The sequence below is a fragment of the Xiphophorus hellerii genome, chromosome 6 (genome assembly GCF_003331165.1).
Source record: "Xiphophorus hellerii strain 12219 chromosome 6, Xiphophorus_hellerii-4.1, whole genome shotgun sequence".
Lineage (NCBI taxonomy): Eukaryota > Metazoa > Chordata > Actinopteri > Cyprinodontiformes > Poeciliidae > Xiphophorus > Xiphophorus hellerii.
The window spans coordinates 25,482,411-25,505,783 of NC_045677.1; the positions used below are offsets into that span (position 1 = coordinate 25,482,411).

At 36.6% G+C, this 23,373-nt stretch overlaps 1 protein-coding gene across 1 annotated transcript in view; it reads right to left on the reverse strand.

Moving 5' to 3' along the window:
* Positions 1-23,373, reverse strand: part of lig1 (ligase I, DNA, ATP-dependent) — a 71,351-nt gene that overhangs the window by 44,861 nt on the left and 3,117 nt on the right. The window contains exons 4-14 of the mRNA XM_032566364.1: positions 20,707-20,887; positions 16,737-16,862; positions 10,823-11,200; positions 10,555-10,663; positions 4,990-5,076; positions 4,421-4,477; positions 3,365-3,423; positions 2,308-2,421; positions 2,044-2,210; positions 778-854; positions 481-572 (exon numbers count right to left, since the gene is read on the reverse strand). Of these exons, the coding sequence (XP_032422255.1) occupies positions 481-572; positions 778-854; positions 2,044-2,210; positions 2,308-2,421; positions 3,365-3,423; positions 4,421-4,477; positions 4,990-5,076; positions 10,555-10,663; positions 10,823-11,200; positions 16,737-16,862; positions 20,707-20,887 (1,447 nt within the window). The remainder of the gene's footprint in view (positions 1-480; positions 573-777; positions 855-2,043; positions 2,211-2,307; positions 2,422-3,364; positions 3,424-4,420; positions 4,478-4,989; positions 5,077-10,554; positions 10,664-10,822; positions 11,201-16,736; positions 16,863-20,706; positions 20,888-23,373) is intronic.

Genomic DNA, 23,373 nt, shown 5'->3' on the forward strand with positions numbered 1-23,373 from the left:
ATTGAACTGAGAGAATGGGAGATAGTGCAAAATATTGCAATGAACATGTTTTATTTAGCAAATAGACCTGTCCTAACTTGTTAAATGACGCATAATAGGTGACTTTTAATGCTACTTTCAAACCCGATATTGAGAAACTCAGAAGAATTTAATTAATTAAATTCAAATCACAAAGTGCCTAAATCTTCCCATCTCTAGGGTGGATAGATGGACAGACTGAAGGACGAGTTTGGAAAATATTTAAATCGTCTGCATTTCTAGATGGCACCTGTCTGAACTTGAGTTGTGGTGAATAAAAAATGAACTCCATTTTGAAAAGTCCTCAGTTCAGACTGTTGGTATCAGCTCTTACACTCCCATTACGTTTAATATTTGATAAGACACAATATCTTTTAAAGGTCCAGGTGCCTAAACTGAAAGCAGTTTAGAAACGCCTGCTGTAAAAAGCAGGCAAGATAAGAGCCAACAGAAGATGTTTACCTTGTCCAGGCGGGGTCAAGCAGACGGCCTGGCTCAGGGCGGAGAGGACACTCTGCTCAGCGAGGCCAATCCTCAGCTTCCCAGCCAGGGACCTGCCCGTCACAACCAAAACGTCAACACCACGCATCACAGATGCCTTTCTACTTCTTCCCCCCACCTGCTGTACGTGATAAGCGCTACACAGTGAAACACACAGGGAGGTCTGTGGTATATCTGGGTCTACAAACATGCAGATGCCTATGGTCACACAAGCAGCTGAGCGTGTGAGTGTGCACGTGTGGGAGAGTCTTATTTTACCTGACTATGTAGCGGGCTTCGGAGAAGCGGCACGCCACAAAGAGGCCTTTGATGATGTCGATTTTCTTATTCATGGCCTGAGGCGGGCGGGAGGAAATTGAGATTCACAGAAGAAGAGCGAGAGGAGATAGAATGCAGGAAAATATGAAAAAAGAAATAAAATTAAAAAAAGAGCGAGGTTACCACAGAGTAGAAAATGCATGTTCAAAGCAGGAAAAATGAACTAATTGCACAGAAGAGATTCCTGCCAGGTGACAACTTACTCACAGACCTCTACTGTTTGAATTACACAAGCTAGTCATTTCCAGTTCAATGCACATTTACTTTAATGTCCTTCTTTTTCCTTTATCTGGCCTAAAACTAACTGGCAGAAACCACAGAGCCTTGAAAAACATTTTAAACTCCAGAACTTTTCACTTTTTGTCATATTAGCACAAGATTCAATGGATTTTATCAACATTATAGGTGCTATAATTGATGCAAAATTGTAAAATTAAAAGAGAATGTTTCTCGGTTTCCAAGATCTGTAAAATAAATGGGAGTAATTATGAATTTTCCAGGCACTTAGTTTCATTTTACAGCATATTCAAGTAACTATGTTATCTTCAATACTGTATATATGTAAATATTTCATAGCTTAAAAGAAATTTGACTTAGCAATTTAACGCCTTGAAATTGGGCCTCTGTCTCTTTAAAAAGCTCCTGTTCCTTAAAGAGACGCTTTAAAGGAACTGAACTGAACCCAGTTCAACATCATATCTGACAAGCTTCCATTTTCCAGCTACAAGAAAGCGTGCCCACAGCATGACACTGCCACCACCACGAGAGTCCAAGGTGATGTGCAATGCTACATTTCTGGCACACAATCTTTTTCAATGTTAGCTGAAAAGTTCTGTTTTTTTTCTCCTTATGACTAATGAGTGCATAAGCAACACATGTTCCAAACAGCAGATTCCACCAGAGCTGTTGCTCTCTGCAGCTCCTCCAGAGGTACCTGTTGTGCTGCTTCTATGACTAAATCTCAGCCTGCCAGCTTAGGTGGACGACATCAGGTGCTCTTGTTGTGTTTGCACTTGTGACTCCTTCCAGTTCTAGATGATGGATTAAACAGCATAAATGCTTTTGCAAGGCTCTGTAATTTCTTGTTCATTGCACAACTGCATTAACATCTTTTCCCTTTTCTTTTCTTGGGGCTAATTCAAAGAGGCAGACAATATATTCCTCCTGCTTGTTCTCGTCTAATGAAAATGTTATTCTGTGGCTCACCGAGTTCCCACTCATGCTGGCAATTTCCTTCAATTTCTTAAACACGCCTCCTGCTGTCAGACTGGCCGGCTGGAACATGGTACGCTGGTTGCTACGGGAACTCTCGGCCACGAGGCCCAAATCTCCTTTCTCCTGCGCCTCCGCTTTAATTTTGTCCAAATGTCGCCCTAGTAACGAGAGCGAGACAGTGAGCGGCGGCCGGCTCTCTGGCTGATGAGCAGAGCTGAGGCGGCGAATGCACAAGCCTTCACTTGTGTTTGTTACCGGTTGCTTGAGCGACGGCTTTCATCAGAACCGTCTCCCCGACGCCGAGCTCCATCCCAAGGTAGGCGGGGCCGAGCTGGTTCAGACACAAGTACACACAGCACAGCAGGTCGTCTAGGAAAAGGAGTGAGTGTGTGTGTGTTAAGCTCAGACAAACAGAAAAACAGAAGAGAACATTCATGAACTGAAGCAGAAACAAGCCAACTAAAGATTATTTTTAGAGATGCACCGATCAATCGGCTCTGATTTCCTTAATTTCAGGAGTTCGGTGATCGGTCGATACTTGCATGTTAAGCCGATCTTATCCACTGATCTTATCTACCTCAAAAAAAGGTTTGAAAATCAGCTGCTGTCCTTTTCTGCTCTCCCATTAGAGAGGTTTGACTGACAAACCGGCCCACCAGGTCATGTCTGCACGTTTGCAGTTCACAAAAGTTATCCCACTGCTGCCAACTCAGCAGCTTTCTTGCTGTATTTCATAATTTCAGACTTGTTCCAAGTCAGTACTTCCTTAATTTTGATTAAAAAGTCTAAGATAGTTTTTTCTTAACTCAATGTATTAAGATATTTGCACTGGAAACTAGACAAAAAATACTTGATAACATTTTGTGTTTTTGCAGTGTTGATGATCATTTCAATAATCTATTCATCACAATTAATCATTTCATCCCTAAAACACACACTCAGACTCCACTACTCAAACATAAACACACAGTGGGAGTGCAGACAAGAAAACACATTCATAAACCAGAACCCCGAACACAGAACGAGGCGGACACAAGCCAAGAGCTCAGACGTCAACAAGGCGGAAGTACTGAACCACATTCAGAAAAACTCAAACTAAAAAGCAGCAACATATCAGCATAGTCTTTACAGGAATCCCACAGGTACGCCTGGGATTCCTGTAAACGTACTCACTCACACGCAGACTAACAATGCCGGCGCTTTTATGTGCAACCTGGCTTCACCGCCCTCCGCTTGATGGAGTGGCTGGCAGCCAGCTGCCTGCACAGCAGCGTCAGTCTCACCATTACAGCCATGATGAAGTAGCCTTTACCTGGAGAGAGCAGCAGCACCGAGCGGAGCAGGTTCGACAGCGTCTCGATGTTTCTCAGCCTACACAATGACAAAGGGGATAGACAAGGAGGACGACTTAAATTAATTTCAAGCCCATCCTGTAAATACTGAGGAGAAGGAAATGAGATTTGTCTGGGCGGTTTTAATCCTTAATGGGACCCGGCCAGACATATCAGGAGCTCGTTTGTGAAACAGTAGACATCAGTTTTAGATAGGAAGTCATAGTAAGGGGCAATTGTTATCCAATATCCTTTAAGGAGAAATAGGAATCAAGATGTATAGCAGAAAGTCTCTGGTTTCAAATATTCCTCTGAGACTGTTGAAGGACTTCTAGGAGCACTCGTTACTGGAGATGAATGTCGTTAATTTTTTGGTTTTTAATAAGTCATTTGAACTATTAATTTTCTACAACTTCACATATTTTTGTCAGTTTATACACACAATACTGACAAAGAACCACTACATTCTAGAGCCAAAACATGTTACTGAAAATCAAATTTTTTTTTCAAGTTTGTAGTGTTTCTTTAAGCAAATTTTGGAAATGTCAAAATGCGCAATTATATGATCAATGGAAATGCAGACCTGTCCAATTTTTTTTTAATTAAAATTGTTTTATGTTGTATGATTATATCACCATGAAACAAGTCAGCTTAAACCAATTATTTCTAAAGCTTTCGATAATAAGATTAATGACCATTAAGAGTATACTTAAACTTCTCACTGTATGTCTGATTCAGATTGCAGAAAGAATTTCTTTGTCAGAAGTATTTGTATTTTTGCCTCTCTGAACTGATTACCAAAGTTTTTTAAACCAGCTGCAGATCAATTTCAACATTTCTTCCACTCTGTATGCCCCAAGCTAACAAAATTAAATGATCAGAGTTTCTCCCTTCTCATTCTGTTATTCCAAAAAAATCCCAGTTGGCTGTCTGAAATGTGTGAGAGAAAGAGAGACAGAGAGAGAGAGAAAAAAAGGGTTGCAATCATTTTTCCTCCAACGCTGCTTGCCGTTTTTCCCTCCACATGGAGCTCCTACCTGCCAGAGTCCTCTTCAATTTTCTCAAAGGTGCGAGCCACTGCCAAGTACGGCACTCTGGAGAAAGATGAGGATGCAGTTAGCCTGCAAAGCCGCAGCAATGACAGCTTTTCTTTTTTACATGCACGACATTTAGCTGACTCGGATATTGGGAACAACCGGCAATTAGCGCAGCAGGAGGATAAGCTTTGATTTGAGGTTATCAAACGAGGGCAAGGAGGACAAATGTTGGGACAGCTGTGTCCTTAGGAAGAAAAAAAAAATCAGTCTGGTGAGTGAATTAGCAGAGTTGTTAAATAAATACACAGTATAAACATATAGGCTTTATTTTGAGATTTAGCCCCAACTTTCCTGCATGTTTTGCCTCTTCTCATTTGTTTTTGTATTTATTATTTAATGCAATATGATCTCACAGTCTGGGATAAATAGCTTTTAGCTAAACCTATTTTTCTAGGGTTGCTTAACATCCTGCAGGAGCTCTGAGCGTGATATTTATGATTACCCGTTAATACTAAACAAGACAAGGATGCACCTGCAAAAAAAACCACAAACAACCAGGCTTTGCTTACTTTTGGCCTCGTTTCCAGCAGGCGTGGTCCACCGGATGGTAGTTTGGTCTGGAAGGATCGTAGTTCGTCTCTCCTGAGGTTGATTCACTGAAAAAAAACAACAAAAAAAACAAACAGGAACAATTAAATATCAGTCCAGCATTAATTAATCATCGTCGTACCAAACCAGCCCCCAGTAATAAATTAATATTTAAAAAATTATACAAAACTAAATTAGGAAACAACCAGAATAAACAAGAAAAAAATAGAAAAACTATATAAGAAAATGCAGTGAAAAAAACTAATTACATTTTTGAAAATCAACTGAAATGTGAAGCTGTGTTAGAAGCACCTCTACGGTTTCTGCAATTTTCGCATTTCTTATTTGGAAAGAGAAGTTGTCCTTCAAAATAAGAGCAGCAACTGTAAAGGTGAGTTCCCCTTTTCTATTCAGTTTCATCTAGGAACATAAAAATAGTTATATTATATATATAGTAAATATCTGAAGCTTCTTATCGCCCAAACAAAACAAATTAAGTATTGTTTTCATTTGAATTGAGGAAATTTAAATAAATCTGACTTGAAATCATTGGAAAGATGTAATAAATGTTTTAAATAGTGACTTCTTGTTATTGTTCCAGATAAAAACAAAAAATAAATAAATAAATTAAAAACTGGTGCTGTTTAAGGAAAGCCAGTCAAGCAAGATCTGACGACTTTAAGATGAAGAGAGTTTTGGAGGATATCAAACATTTCTAGAATACGACTTTTGAAATGAATCAAATAAAAAAAAGAAAAGCCTATGCACAGATTTTAAAACTTTAATTAATTGCAAAACACACTCTTTGAACTCCCTTAAAAAGTTATTTTCACACAGTATGGCATGAATTCATGATGAAATGGAAACTACAGCTGTGAAATTTATTTTGCATGCATTTCTCCCATCACTCTTTCACTGCTGCACGCAGCGCAGCAATGAAAAATAAATAGTTATGCAGATGAAATGCCTTTGCTCCCTTCCAAAACTAAAAATAGTTTGTGGCTGGAATAGATACTATGACCTCGAACAGACAAATAAATTATACGCTGTTGCTGCTTCTTCTGGCTTACTTTACATGGAAAGGTTAAAATAATAACAGCATTACAGCACCTTCTGGCTGAAACATCATAGAAAGGATATAAAAAGCCTTCATTTTGTTTTCTGTAGATTAGTTTATCCCCATGACGTTTCTCTTAGAGCAGCTGCAGCCACCTTTAGTTGCATTATGCAGGCATCTACAATTTATACACAGCCTTAACTGTTTGTTTGTTTGTTTGTTTGTTGTTTAATTACTTGCTTTGCAGTAATTAAAAGTGGCTGATGGCACAGGTAATCGCATCACACCTAGAGTTTCCCTGAAGGCAAATACATAGATGTTACCATTAAGAGCAGTGCTCCTAAATACAAATATTGATTTACTTCCAAATTGATTTTTTTTTGTCTTAATTTAAGAAAAAGGAAGAATATCTGTTTTTCACACGGTTGGTCTCCATGTCAGGGAAAATTGAACAGATATAGGACTTGGAGAGCTACAGTATATACACAGGATGAATTTTATGAGTTTTAGCTTATAGCTTATTTTAGCTTTTAGCTTCATAGGGCTTTCAACAAGTAGTCAAAACGTCACAGTAGTTTTAAAGGACTTTTCCTTGCATATAAAGCACCTGAAGATTCAATTTTATGATTTTTTTGTCTCAGCTTTGTGCAGTAGTTCAAATTAGAGTTAAAAATTTGAAACACATTTTGCAATAGTAAACATGTTTCAAGTAAAAAAGGATAGATAATTGGACATAATTCCTATAATTAGTTTGTTTGCTAAGACGCGTCGTTTCTAATAAAGTATTACGCTGTTGTGTTGCTTTGGATGTCGCAAATTACAGAGACAGACTCTAAAAAAGTAACTTTTAGCTAAAGCCAGAAAATCCTGCAAATCAATCAATCAATCACATCTCTGCTGTGGCAGCTGAAGGAGGAACAGCTTATCCTGCTCTCTCTCGTCCTTACTGATAACTTTTTGCCTGTGAGTTATTTTTAAAGTGATAGTTTTTATAGTTATATTTACATTTTCGACATCATAACTGGATTACTTCAAATCTAAGGACTGGGGGATTTTTTCTTACTTTTATTTCTACCTTACTTTTCTTCATCTCCAAGTTGAACAAGGGAAAAATGCCTCCGGCCGACCCCAGGGATATTAGCAGTATTATACAACGACTTCAATCTATAGAAATGAAGATTAAACTGCTGGAAGTGGACTTCCAGCAGTTCTGGTGGAAGTTCAGGTTGGAGATCGGGCCTGATCGCTGTAAGATACTGTGCAAATCACTCCATATAGTCATGTATTTTCAAAGGGCCAAGATTATGATAATTATTATTTATTTTTATTTATATATGTTTTGTTAAGCAGATCATGCGTTAAAGAAAAGTACATTTTTCATCTTACTGACCATCTGAAAGATGAAAAGTGAAATTATTGTAATTAGAAATAAAAGTTTTCGGCCAAAACATTCAAATTAGTCAAACTTCTGATTAGAAACATTTCTAATGAATGCAGCCTGACTTACAGAAGAAGGTAGCTAAAGTGAGAAACCTGGATTTCTTCTAGTATAAATTGGACATGTTATCAAATTCCTAATAAACCAGTGAACCAAATCAGAGACTCATATCCTTGTTTTGAGGTGTTACCTAATTAGCATGTTGTTCCATCACAAAAAAAAGACTCAGACTCTTTAGTTAGTTCTCCCTGGAGACACTTTCACCACAAGAAACCAATTTGCAATCTTCCTGTAAGGTCTGCCATGCCAGTTAAAATTTTTATAAAATGCTGATTTTCTCTCTCTGGTTAATCAAACTAATTGGAGTAAAAGGTGTTTAATGTAACATTATGACAACTGACCATAAAAATAAAAAGAAAGTTCATGAAAGATTGCAAGGATACTATCAATTTAAGTAGTAGCACTGATTTCCAAAAAAACTGGGATTAAATAGTGCGATTTGGTGACATTTTAGGTTATTTTATGCATCCTAACCTGCCCTCAATTAACTATAAATGACCAACGAAGACAGTATTCACTGTTAAATAATATATTTATAATGTAATAATCTCCTTTCTGACATAGACTGAATTTCCAGTCTATGTTCAGCATCTTTCAATCATTATCTGATGAGTACTGAACTCCAAATAATATTTCTTTTTTCTTTTCCGAAGAGTCTACATTTACTTTTGACAAAGGGTGTGATGATGGATAAATTCCACAAACAGGAAAACAAATTTCAATTAAAATATTTCTGACATACTCATTCAAATTTCATGCATGTATATTACTTTCATGTCAGTACAGGGACACAATTTTGGATAAATTTAAAGTTGGATTTTCTTCAGCAGTTTAATTATCTGTTAAATGAACATGTGTGTCACAATCTAAGGAGTTACTGATTAAAATGATAGTTTGACAACACTTCAGAAGAGATAAAAGCTTCATTGGTGGCCGATATCCAAGGATATTAAATTATTGCTTCGTTTTTAATAATGAACTCCAGCACCGGTCAGTAATTATGTTAAAACATGCAGATACCAGCTCTTAGTTGAGCTACAACGCTGTCAGGTTAATGATAATGATCATTAACTGTACAGGTAATCAAATCTGAAAGTAATTAAGTCTCTTCTTCACCTGCTAGGCTGAAGCATTTCGCACTTCACACATAAAGTTGTGTTTTTTTTTTTTATCTGCGAATTATTATGAACCAGCTGATCCTAATTAGCTGTGTGTAAAACTATGAAGTTGACATTAATGAGACTTTCAGTTCCTCCTGAATCTCTTAACAGGTAGATTTTACAGGTGCATCTGGCATGAGAGCTACTTGAATGTTAAAGCAGGAGAATCTGTTTAAACTGCAGAGTTTAGACATTTTAAATAACATTTAATTAGTCTTAGTAAATGTCAAGTTATCTGGCTCTTTTCTTAAATTGTACAAGGAATATGCTTTAGGTTTTTAATCCAAACTTGCCTCATGTTTGTGTTAAAGAAAATATGTACAGCTCTGGAAAAAATGAAGAGCCCGCTGCACTGAACCCCATTGAAAACTTCATAGTTGTAATCCACCTGTTGATCCATTGCAGTTTTGCGAAATACACTCATTTCGATAGAGCTGAAGAACCACCTCATCCTAGAGCCAAAACATCTTATCCAAAAATTTGAGTTTTCAAAATTGGCTTGTTCCCATTGAGCAAATTTATTTTCCTAATTCCAAATATATGGCCAACAGAATCACAGACAGTGGCTCTGGTGTAGGGAAAAGTTGTGATTTCAAACCAAATAATTAGAAGCAACTTGAAGACACAGAGACTGTTCGATATCTCATTTCCACAAATGAGCTCAGGAAAAGGAATCCACCAGCAGACAGAGACAATGAGAGGGGAAGACTGCCCACTGTTTAAGAGAAGAACTACTGCAGCTGAAATGACTGGGAACAAAGAACAGACTGGAAGTTATCAGGACAAACTGTGCATCAGGTTTTTGTGTAGCTGCAGAGAGGTTGGGGTGTTAGTTCATAAACAGTCAGTACCTTGGAAAATGTCTCCAAGGGAAAATAGGGGCAAAGGAAAAGAGAGAAGTCAACAGTTCCAACATTTTTTAAATAAAAATGCTGTTTCTATAAAGATTCAGCGTTCTATACACTACTTTTAAACAATAAATATAAAAGTTCACTTTGTATTTACAGCAGATATGTCCACAGAGTTCAGCTGTTTAATACCAAATATGCAAAAATCGTGATAGAAAGGAAATGATTAGATGAAAGAACAGGAGGACAGATCCATGTCAGATGATGGGGGACAATCCAGATGGATGACAGATAAAGAAACGCTGGACGATCAGATGGAAAATGGTCAAATGGAGGGTAAACTATTAGATGGATGACTGATGGTCGACAATTAGATGGACAGCGGAGAGAAGGGAGTTGAGGGACAATCAGATTGCTGGACGTATGATGGATAGTAGAGGATGAGTGGACGAAAATCCGACTTTGAATAATTGAATGAACAACAAATGGACGAAAAGATGATTTTGAATAATTAGACTAACTATGAAAGGATGGATGAATGGAGGTCAACAGACAACCGGACAATATTTAGCAAATGAGCTGGTGCCCTGTTTCTATTTCTGAAAAATCCTGAAAGCCAAACTCTTCCAGGTGTAGGAACCACTTGCATCACATGGTAAGAGTGCATTGTGCATTACACTGGCATTACTGTTTACCATTTTCCTAAAATGTATTATTGACTAAAGACTCCTTCAGCAAGATGAAGATCACAAAAATAAAATTGAATAAATGACAACTCTGTTGTGTTACACAGGAACTTCAAATTGTCCTGATTTCAGCTGAACTGTGAATTTTATGCATCTAATGGAAACAGAAGTTCAATCAATAGAAACCTAATGTGTATAAATTATCTACTTCACATAGCTTATTTGCAGATTCTGCAGCATAGCAGCCGACCAAACAAACCTGAGCTGGATGCAACTTCCAGTCACAACTCCTCTCACCCTTTTGCGTCTTTCTGTTCCTCCTCGGAGCTCTTCCTCTCAGCACTCGTCTTTTTCTCTCCTTCGTTCTTCTCTGGTTTCTCTGTCTTAACTGCTGCTTTCCTGGGAGCTAATAAAGGCAGAAAAAGAAACAGAAAAAGGTGAGCAAGGGTTTGATGACGGGCAGAAATGTACTGTCTTCTCGCACAGATAAAAGCGCAGCACTTTTTTTTTTTTTTTTGGGAGACATTTTTAATGCAAGCACAGAGCAATGCAAATTTCTCCTCACCAAAGAAACTGCTGATTGGGGTTTTCTTGGCCGGCTCCTTATCTTTCTGCTCCTTCGCCTCTTTCTGCTTTTTTTCTTCCATTTGACTTTTTGGGCTCCCTGTGTCTTTCGTGTCCTTTTCAACCACCTTGTCTTTGGCGACAGAAGGCCCTTTCTCATCATCCGTCTTCTTCTTTGCTTCATTTTTCTTTTCCGCCCCCTCAGCTTTCTTTTCTTTCTCATCAGAGATCTTTTCTTCTACCTGCTCCTCCTCCTTCTTGGCCTTCTCTCCTTCTGTTTTCTCGTTCCCCACCTCCTCGTCTGGGCTGTTAGCCTCAGCCACTGGCTTTTCAACCTTTTCTTCCTTTGCTCCCTCCTCCATGGGTTCATCGGTGTTCTCTACACAGGGGAAGACAGAAAGGGAGTGAAGTCATTGAAGAGATAAATGCCAGCAGGTTTACTGAGGGCAGCCATTTTTTTTATTTTTTTTTAAGCGAGGCCATGTTTGAAGATACTTTCTTGTTCAATAAACGCTGTAGGTGATATTTCTGAGCTTTCCTTTTCACTCGAGACACTCAGGTAGGAGGGGAAATTGCTATTGACAAACTTGTAGCACCGACTCCCAGCAGACGGACGGGGTCATGGTATTGGCTGGTTGAGAACAAGGGCATAAAACTTTAATTTTCTGAGCTACACATTAAATAAAGCCAAAAACTGCTGAATTTAGCTCTACCATCTTGGATTTATCAAAACATTTCCTAAAAGGTTGTCCAAAAAGCTGGGAAACAACAAATAAATGCTGTGAAAACGCATATGTGCCCTTAGAAATTTTTTACAATTTTTGAATGATTTGTATCATTAAACAAAGATCATTTAAGAAAAATATACACTTTTCAAATGACGGTTTAGATTTGAAGAACTAACACTGCTGTTGGACAACATTTCTGATCTCATGCATGAACTGGGGAGCTACTTCAAACTGCTGCATCCTTGGTGCACTAAGTAGCATTGTAATTGGTCCTTCCTCCCAGCTTCTGTAAAATTTTATAACAATCACTGCTCCCACTAGCTCAATGTTTACAATTTTTCACTTCTTTGCAAATAGTCTGTTTTTTATGCAGAAATACCCATCTTATACATTTCTTAAAATATCTTACTTAGTTGCACTTTTTCTTGGATCAGAGTATGCTACCTTTACTTTTTGTTTTTATATTTTTATATTTGTGTGAATCTACATGCTTCAACTTAACTGTCACTTTGCTGCTGGTGGACCTGAATTTCCTGAGGGACAAAAAATATTATTTTGATTTTATTAATTAACTAAAAAAGTTGCCTCATGTTAAGCAGTTACTGCCACCAAACTCAATAACTGATTGAGCCACCCTTGCAATTACTTGCAATGTGTCTTTTACATCGCAAGGGAGGCATTTTGGCATTTGTAGAATTGTTTCAGTTCAGCCACATTGGATGATATTTAACATGATGTTAAGCACAAACTTTGACTAGGACACTCCAAAACCTCAGTCAGAGGACTTGTGAGTATGCTTTGGATTGCAGAGTATCATAGGTGGGCTTGATCTTGACATCAAACTGATTGCTGGATATCCTACTTGAGAATTATTTACAAACCAAAAACAGTTTTCATGGTTCCATCAGTGACGACAAGGTGCCTGATGAGTCTTCGATTGGCTTTTTGATTCATTTTAGTGGCCTTAAAATTCCTAAATCAACTGATGTCAGTTCATGTGTTTCTGATTACTCCTTCATTGTCTTCTAGTCATAATATGTTGCCTTTTAATATTTTTTCACTTCATCCTGTTAGACTTATCTTGTTATGCAAGTAATTTCAGGTCTGGCAGCAATCAGGCCTGATTGAAATAAAACTCAGCTTCCCCCCCCCCCCCAAAAAAAGTGGTTAATCACACTTAAATCATAACTTAACAAGACAGTTGTTACTTTTTTCTATACAAGACCAGATTGGTGTGGATAGCTTTTTCCTCCAATAAGTGAAATCATTAGTTGAAGACTACTTTTTATTTTGAAAACTAATGATCTAAAAAAGCAAAAAATGTGAGAAATGTCTATACATCCAGCAGTGGTATTGCTTTAGCTTAATAATTTTGGTCTTAATGAGATGAGTTGTCAAAACACAAACCAGCAAATTGGGAAAAGTGAAAGCAGCAGTTGGGAATAAAGTAGTTGTCAAACTTTTCTCTCCATCGATGGTAAGGAGAACAAAAAAACACTTCTCCAACTTATCAGGGAGGTTAAGGGTATATTTATGAAACTCTTTCTGGAGCAGAATTGCTTGGTTTGCAGGCTGGATTACAGGTAGGATTACTACCCTGTTCTTAAGTACTCATTTAGAAAAACAAAGGACTCCGATGCTTTTTAACAAATCATTCATCCTGGTGCAATTAAAAAGGGCTTTGATACAGTGCAGCCATTCTGGCTAAACAGCAAGCATTTAGGTTTCCCTTCTCTGTGCTAAAATTAAAAACATGCATTGTGTCTTTAGAGGTCAGTGATGGGATTTTCCTGTTTTAGTCAATCACGGTATAGTTAAAAACACAGGATTTTACCTCTTGTTGAATTAACCTATTGAAATCACCTCTGCATGTCAGGAAAACTCAATTTCTGTAGGCTGACTGTCAAAGTTTAGAAGGTCTAGATGGAATCGGGGAATTTTTTTAACAATCACTTCAGTATTTTCAGAAATTAAATACAAAGGCTGCCATACAAAGTGCTTTTTAAGCTGTTCAAGTTCAAATAAGCCACTCACGTTTAAAAGTTGGCTGTGCAAAGCACAGCTCACTTAATTAATGGCAAATCCTCAATAAGATGAACTTAATGAAGAAAAAGGTACAATGAACCTTTGAAGTCTACAACTGCCTGATAAAATACAACTAAATGAAGAACATGACAAAACACCTCAATTGTTTTCACAAAGAAGAACAAAATGAACTGATACAAGTACACTAATTTAATAAAAATCCCCCAACTTTAAAAACTTTACCTATACAATATAAGACAACCTTTATTTCAATTGCAAAGATTAGTAAGTCATTGAGCCATAGGAATAATAAATATTTAGTTCATTGAAGCAATCCGGACAAAATCTTGCAAAGGTTAACAAGATTCCAGCTCAACTTAAATGCTAAAACACAACATACAAAGACAGTTACAAAGACAAAGATCCTTAAAAATGTTTCTTGTTTTCTGGCATTTAGTAAATAGAAATAATTCTGATAATTGTATCTGACCTAAAACAAGAAAAGGTTAGTCTGATTTAACTTCAAATAGCAAGACAAAAAATGTGTCAGTCTTAAATATCTGTAAATAATCTTAAACTCTCATCCTGTCCCATTCTTGTGAACTCAATATAAAGCCTTGCCATGATTTTGGAGTTTTAAGTATCATTACATCCCTACTAATGCATGGTAGCCTTTATAGCAGCAGCTGCCCAATTAGGCCATAAAACACAGAAAAATAGAGGGCTACAGAGGGACAATCATATAAGGTCTGGAAAAGGATTTGGAGATCAAAAAGAATCTAAATAGGATTTCCTTCATGTGGTAAGGTTTTCCTTTTTCTCCCTTTTCTTTAAGGATGGCCATTTTAGAAAGAAAGTACAAGTTAGGGTGTCTTTTCTCCTTATTCAAGATAATTTGATCTCTAAGAGTTCAAACTCTGACATGGAGAAAAAAAAAATTATAAGACATGTGGTACAATAGTATAAAAACACCAAAATAGAAAAAAAAACCCTGTTAGTTTTAGAAATAAATACACAATGCTTCAATTTAGCTTTGTTTATTTATAAAGCGAAATAACAAAATAAAACCAATGGACTTCTTCACCTCTAGGCGTTAAATCTATATAAATACGGATTTAAAATATTAGGAATCATCTTAACAACTGACTGGTTGTTATCATTCCTCTATGGTCTAAATGCAACAGAAACTGCCATCAGGAAGATTCCCCTGATCCTTTATGGGCCCTAGTGAGAGGGACTGCCCCAAATAAACACCAGCAAATTAAAAGATAAAATAATCCTTTGAAGGAAAAACCAATTACTTGTAATGTTTTAGTTTTCATTTGCACATTATTTGCCTTCTTGCTGCCTATGTTTCTGTATTATGTGGTTTTATTGTGGATTAAAGGAACAGTTGTGTCAGGGAAGAAGCTAAGGATCATTTGCGAGTCATTAATACTCTTGTTTTCTCCCAATTCTTCATCCAGCAAAGAAAATTTCCAGAAATAGCGAAACAGAAGATTAATGTGGTTTTAATACATTTCCTCTGTCAGACCAGAAGCTCAGGCGGCTACGAGCTGCATACATCTCAGAGATGCAAGCAAAAAGTACGCTTTTAATGATTACCATCTGATAAATTCTCATAACTGCAATTTTCCTTTTGATCGCCTAGTCAATTAGTGAATCCAATTAATTTCTTATGGATGGTTGGAGAAGCTTGTAAGTGTTAGATAAAAGAAACATCAGTGCTATCACATTTCATGCAAGACTTGTGGCATGTTTTTTCTTGGTGTTTGAATTTTAAGACTCCACGCCTTGCAAACGGTATTCCTAACCGTTGAACTTCTCCATATTCTTTCATGTCACAACCAGAAAGTGTTTGTTTGGTTTTTTTCTGTTTGTTCTAACAAAGGGATTTTGTAACAAATCAAGAGAAAGTAGTGCATAATCATGAAGTGGAAAGAAATAAAACTTTAGAGAATTTTAGTTAACAAACAGCATCATGAAAAGCAGGGAATCCAGCAGTAACTTTCAAACATAGTGGTGGCAGCATCATGCTCTGGAGATGCTTTTCTTCAGCAGGGACAGAAAAAAAATGTGTTTGAAGGACAAATCAAGATAAAAACCAGCACTTTGTGGGGTGCGATTTTTTGTATCAAGTGTCTTGATTCATGCTTGAATGATAAACAAGCCTCCGGTCACTAGGTGGCAGCAGTGCTCAAACTAATTAATAGTCTGCCTGTTCAACCCATTAGAATAAGAAGCCTTTTCAGGAACACCAGTGGATACTGGCGGAGGAGAGATGGAAAAGTTTGTGGCAGTGCAAAGAAAAATGGCAGCAGAATAAAAAAAAGTCAACAGAAAAAGACCAGAAATTACAACAAAGTCTTTATAGTCTTTGGGTTTAAGCAAAATTGTTGCAAACTTAAAAAAAAAAAACTGTTGAAGTTGTAAACCTTTTTGAAAAGGAATAAGCTGGAGCTGAAAAGTAATCCATGTTTAGTTAAAAAAGATTTAGAATGTTTAGTCCAAAAATGAGCATTCAGTGAATCATTTCTTTTTTTTTTTAAGAATCTCACAGACTGAACGGTCTTGATTAAACGTTACAAATTGAGTTAGGAAACTGAACTTGGGACAATTTTTAAGACTTAAAACAATAAAATGACCTGCAAAACTTACAATTTAAGCAGCTCATTTTATTAATCTGTTTGGATAATCAGTTGATTGTATGCAGAATGCTGATGCCAGAACTCACACAAAGTCTTGTACATATGAAAAGTTAAATATTATCAGATTCTCAACAGTATTTCAATTGGGAAGGCAAAAAATAATGGAGAAATTAGACAAACAGTCAGAGATACAATAGAATTATTTATACTAAGATTTAAAATGTCCTAGTCAAAGTTCAGAATTTTATTTCCAAAAAAATAAACAAAATAGCAACCCCGCATTCACTTTCCTTCTATTTTTTAAAAGAGAAATACACTCTACTTTTTCTCAGTCCATCACAGAAAATGCCACTCTAAAGAAAACTGAGAAGTGATTGTGTTCAGAGGTTTCTAATAAACTACTCAATGTGTTGCTTTATTTTTTTCCTCTACCTTCCCTGCTCACCTGGGCCTTCCAGACCTGCACAGGATGTGACCCCTGTTATCAGGCTCGTTGCAGAGGAAGAAAGCGTACCTGCACTGCTGACACTGCTCTCCAAGCGGGGTCGTTTGTTTTGCTGACCCTGCTCCTCCGCGACCTCGAACTCCCCTTTCCGACTCTCGCTCTCATCCAGCTTCCTCTTGGGGAACATCTTCCTCGCTGCACACATCAGGAGAGGAATTAAATTAAGAGAGAGACAAAAAAAAAGCAAAAAATAATGAAATGAAGGGGGTCCCAGATGAAATTATGCCATGATTAAACAGAGAGAAATGTGGAGATGAAAAACAGGATGACTCTACTCTCTTACTGCAGATGTAGGCCAACAAAAAAAAGAGAAGAGAGAGTGTCACAGATACGTACTTTGGTAATGAAAACACTAATTTCATCCAGAAAGATATTATGCAGCCAAGCAGCTTGCAGTTCCAGTGTAATTTCCTCTATAATTGTATGCAACAGCAGTGCTTGGGGGCAATTCTGGTTTCCGTTCCACATCTGCCTCTGTTTTGCTTCTTGTTAAGATTCTAGCGAAGGTAGCACTGCTGTTGTTGTTTTTCTTCCAGATATCATAATGAAAGCATTAACCCGGGACATTAAGAATGCAATTTCAGGTCGAATTAGTGTGTTGCTTTAATGCGATCGCTTCCCCGGCAGAGATGGTAGCAGGCACGCCTGTTACCGAACGGTGCAGCCATCCAACACAAAGGGAACGAGATGATGAAAAGAGAATGCGCTGATTTTATTTTGGCGAAAGGAAAAGCAAAAGGAGCGTTGCTTTCCTTAATGAAAACAAAGCTGAAGTGTTAGAAAAATCTTTAGCTCCAAGTAGCCTTCATTTTCACCCAATGAGCTTACCTTGCAGGTGTGGAAGACAAAAAAATGCAAGCAAAGTAATCCTAATTAAAGTCTTTCTAATTTATATTTAATGCCAATAATGAAGCAGAGACAAACAAACCTCTGCTGTTAAATGTTGAGGCGATCAAATGCTAACTGAACCTGCAGGACAATAATCCACACATGAAAACTTCAAAAGGGGAACGGATTGAATCAATGGGAAAGAAATCAGCAACAATACCAGGACAGCAACACTCTGCTGGTTCGGTCCAGTCAGCAGAAACCAAACATTGCAAGAACAACGCATCAGTAATAACGTTATTATCATAATGCAAATACATGCAGAAATAAATGATAAAAGCAGGAGGACGGGGGGCCTGCTGAATCCTATCTGTGATTCAGCAGATAGGATTAATGAGAGACGGTGGAACGCGATCGAGTCTAAAGGTTGTCAATGGGAGACGGTCCAAGGAGACGACACAGAAATGAAACCCAAATGGTTCGCAGCCTGGTCAGCTGTTTGTGCTCAACAAACTTTCAATGATTGCAGCTTGAGATTAATGTCTTGTTTTCCCCCCCGTCGATATGAAGGAATGATTATTTTCACCCATTAGGCTCCTGCTAGCAAATGATCAAGTCAAGCAGCTTGAGGAGGAACAAATTGAAATCGCCTGCTGGTGTCAAAGTTCAAAATGTTTCAACTGTGCTGAAGTTCGGCTTCAGGTCGTCGTTGTTGTCGGGTTGCAGCGACATTTAGGAGGAGCGTTCAAGTCAATCAGGTTACAACTAGGGCTGAAATGATTAATTAGATTTATTGTAATTAATCAAGTATTGAAATAATCGTCAACTAATTTAGTAATCCATTAATTGTTAATTTGAGTAAACAGACTGAAACACCCTCAAACTAATAATTGAGCCAAAACTATACAAAAAATATATAAATTTAGCTTTTAAGATGAAGTGGTTCAATGAAAAGTCTGCAGAATGTGCCAGTTTTTTTATCCAATCAGAATATTTAATAGAATACTCAAATACTAAAATAATCCTTGTCAGCAGCGATGGACATTTTCATATTTTGTCACCTTGAACCATGAACATAATTGTGTGAGGATTTCATCTGTTAGACCAAAACAATGCAGAAAAGAGAAGTAGAAGGAACATTTCTAACATTTTGTACAAATAGAGATCAAAAAAGTGTCATTTTAAATTCAGCTGTTGAGTCAATATTTTATAGAACCACTACTTTTCACTACTGCAAGTCTTTCCAGCCTCAGATTTGAAGGTGAACTTTGACTAGACCATTCCAATCCCTGAATGCTGTTTGAGCAAAACCAATAAAAGGTATGCCTGGACCAATGTTTGAGGTAAACCTTTTCATTGTCTGTCAGCTTGACCCAAATCATACAGTTTAAAAGACAGTTATCACTGATACAGAACAAATTTATTTAAACTACTGAATTTGAAGGAAGTTACTAAAAAAATCTCTAAAAATTGTTTAGATTATTTAGCAAATAGAAATAATTTGGTTAATTCTAACAAAGATAAAACAAGAAAAGTTTGGTCTGATGTAACTTCAGACAGTGAGAAAAAACTTGTTTGTGTCTTTTTATTTGGTCAATGTTAAAGTGATGGTAAACTGCCACTGTAAGTCATTTGGATACACACCGGTTCTGGTTAAACTACATTTCTACAGAAGAGTTTCTCAAACTAGTCCACTTACACTGATAAAAATCCCCCATTTGAGTCAGCAGGAGGTATAAGTGGAGACTAATATGTTGCCCAGCTGTCAGTTATTGCAGAATTGTCTGAGAAAATCAATACAGGCTGTTTGTGCTCCGACTCCATAAACTGCATGTGAAATTACCATTAAAAGAGAGAGAGCTGCTAAGTGCGGCTGGCTGCTAACAATGACTGAGCAGGAAGTCAGCGCACTGAGAAGTTTACTGGGAAAACGTCTGAAGCTGTGATTCCTAATCTGAGCTCAGACCAACAAACTCACGTCTTACAACAGGAACAACAAGCAGCTGCAGCATTCTGAATGAAAGAAAACCGAACCAAAGGAAGCTGGTTTGTACAATAACAGATTTCCAGTTGATGAGAATCTGTCTTTTTTTTTTTACTGGAAACAAGAAAAGCAAAACTTGTATTATAAGATGCATTTAAATGAAGAATTTTAGACACTTTTGGCCTGTTAGTTGTACAAAAATAAATTCATAAGGTAAAAGATTGTGGACATATGCTTTCGTGCATCTGCCAAGTAAATCTCTTCATTTTCGGTTTGATTTAAAACAATTACCTTAAAAAAGTGCAGCACTAATTTTCTTTTAAATGTTAAAAAATAATTTAAAAAAAAAGAGAGTTAAAACCAGGTTTATCCTGATCAGAGTGTCTCTATGCACCAGTGTTTAGACACTGATCGGCTTTTCTAACTTTACAAAAAAACACTCAAAAAATGTTTTTTTAATCTAGAAAAAAGGGTCTTTTCAAGTTTCAGTACATTTAAGACATTTTAAGATTATATTTCACATTTAAGACCCACACAAATTATTGAAAAAGAAAAAACTGGTTAACATGTCTATCCGATTGTTTTTATTTAACAAATTTTAAAAAATATGGTTAAGTATGAAATTGTCAACTTAAATTAGTTTCTCCTAACTAATTAGGACCTCCTCCTAATTAAATTTTTTAAGAACCATAAACTTAAAAATATATGTATAAAAATGAAAATATTAATGAAAATTCATTGATAAATGTAAAACTTTAACATTTAACTTAAATACTATTTCAGGCTGTTGAGAGTTGAAATATGAGCATTTTTAAGGATTTCAAGAATTAGACTTTGAAATTTATTCCTTTTTTTTGTTTTAAACACTGCAGAAATTTTAGATATATTAAAAGAAAGAACTCAGTTAAGATGATTTCAGGTTTTTTGGGCTGATTCAGAATAAAAGAACAACAGGAGTTTGAGACAACAAAAGGTTTTCAAAGGTTATTTATGTGCCAATCAGAGAACCAGGCTCATTGTCTCCATAAAATAAAACCCTAAAACACATCCCTGAACGCATGAAATAAAAATGAAGGTGCATTTTAGTTAGAATGAGAAAAAAACTATAAAATGGAAAGTTATTCTGAGGTTTGTATTTATGAAAATCTGCTCCGATTGGATACTGACCAGTTTTGCGTTTCACAATTCTAGACGTGGAGGTGGAACTGGGAGTACTGGGCGTCCCTGAAGACGTTGAGGAGGCCGACGTTGAGGAGGCTGACGTCTCCGGGGTTTCCAGGGTTATGGGTGTGGATGGGGCCGGCGTTGGAGACAACGGGGTGAGTACGGCTTTGAACACATCATCCGTCTGAAAAACAAACAGAAGCATCAGTAATTGTTACTAAAAGGGATGGAAGGCACAAAGTTTTTCTTTTAAACACTGATCAGTTTTAAAAGAAACTTATTTAAGATATTTAAATAAATAGACATTTTCCAATCATAAAAAAAAAATAAAAAATTAGGATGCATGATGAGAGGACACGACTGAGAGCAGATTTAAAGCTTTAAACAGAGAAGCCAACAGAGAAAAATAAAAAACACAACACACATCCAGAGTATCCAGAGCGTCTCACACAGACCAGATTCAGCTCCAGAGTAAATGTTCGGTTTCATTCGAATCAAATCTTCTCCATCTTTTACAGAATGCACTCAGTCATTTTAAATCAGCCTCTAAATACATGCTGCTTGTAGTCTTAATAAATTAAGCATCACAAGCAATTGCTGGAACGTTCATCTATAAAACAACAACTTCTTTTTTAAATCCTCGACTTAGAGATTTTAGCGATTAAAAGAAGGAAAATAATTCAAGGATGAAAAGAAAACGACTCATTGCAGAAACTGGAAACTACCTCTTAGCCGTTCCTAGGCCTTAATAATCACTTGTTCCAGGGTTATTTCCACATAAAGCTTCATTTCCACAAACACACCTTTGAAACTGGCAATAAGACATCATGGCTATTTAGCTGCAGCTTGCAGGAAGAAAAACATGACCCTGATGGAGGGAACAGGAACAAAGTTGTTTATCTCGCATTAAAATCTAATTAGAATCTAATCCAGGAGAAATGGAAAGCTCCAAAGGTAGAGCTGATTTAAAAAAGGGGTTTACAGGAAACATTTGTTGGAAAATAGTTGACTACAATTTCATTTGAAACCATTTAACTGAAAGAACTGAAATGGCGAAAACATAAAAGCTTGAAGAGAGTTTGGTTGTTCTTAGGTCGGTCATGATTACAAATTTTGCTGGATCATAAATTGTCCCAGAAGTTGCAAACAACGATAACATTATTGTTTTGAGAATATTTTCAAGGAATAAAATATTTTGTTCTTAATGTTTTTCTATTCAAGAAACAGCCAGGCATCTAAGCTAACCTAATACAGGTAATTGAAGTTACAGAATTTTATGCACAAACTGTTTTTCATAGATTTATAAACTTTTGGAATTTGATACAGTATGGAGTCTTATAGATTGTTGCCAAAGTCAAATTTAATTATACTTTTAAAAACAGGTTTAAAATTGCACCAAAGTGCTGTAAAAAACAATAACATTATAGAATAAATTGATAAAAAGAGAGCAAAGAAACAATACAAAAATAATAATGGTAATAGCAATATGTAGATAAAACAAAATAAAAATAAAACACAAAAAAACAATAGCGTCGGTATCAGGTGTCAATTAAATGCCGACAATTTTTTAAAATAATTATTGTTATTTTTTTTTAGACTAAAGTCTTTTCCTCTCGTCAGTCACATAATTTAAACAGAATCTCCAGATCATTTAAATACAAAAATTGGTTTCTGAATTGAGTCGTGATCCTAAAGATTGGGATTGAATTGAAAAACACCATTACAAATGTTCACACAACTTTGTATATATTCTGAAAGCAAACAAAAAAAACAACAAAAAGAAAAGTAAACAAAAAAAACGCAAAGAAATGCAAAGTTAAAATCACATGTGAATAATCTTATTCAGGCAATAAGTCATTAAAAACACGCAGCGCCATGATTCTTCAACGACTTCTTTGTCTTTTCTGCCAGTAGTAAAATCTGGTTGATCATGTGACTCGAGATGTAAAAAATTTGTTTCCATTGCAGTTTTCTGAAATAAAAACTAAAAAACACCTAACAATTTTTTTCTAAATTGACATGTTCCCTTTAAGCAAATTAATTTTCAAAACATCCAATTGCTCAATTACATGGTCAAAGGAAAAGCAGCTAGGAAGATCGACATGTCTGCTATCAGATACGATTTTTTTTGATCACATGAAACATTTAAGTGCAACAAAATTGCAAAGAACAGAAATCTGACAGAATCAAGAGCTTTTCCACAGCAGTCTTAACACCAATGGCCCTGGCAAGCACTTCATCTCTTTTAGGCCTCATTTTATGGCACCTTTATAGTTATAAACCCATAACTGGCCTATAAATTCTCTTTCTAGTTAATTTTGGACACTGCTTTTACATGTTTCAGAGGAGCAATTAGACATCAGTGAATTGAACCAACAGATAAATCGCAGACAAAAGCAGTTATCAGGTGCCGACTGACATTATCTCTACTGGAGATGCTCTGCTGCCAACAGGACAGGAGAGGATGTATTATTACCACCTGGCCACACATAAACAAGAAGAGTGGTGGGTCACACAGACTAACCTCGCATATCCATCACACTCTCTCCCCTCTGAGAGAAAATAATGAATAATTGCAGACACGTCACCCCGCAAAGTGAGAGGGGCGGTTAAGAGGAGTGTTTATCAAATAACAGGTGGTTGAATGCCAGCCAACGCTGATAATCAGCT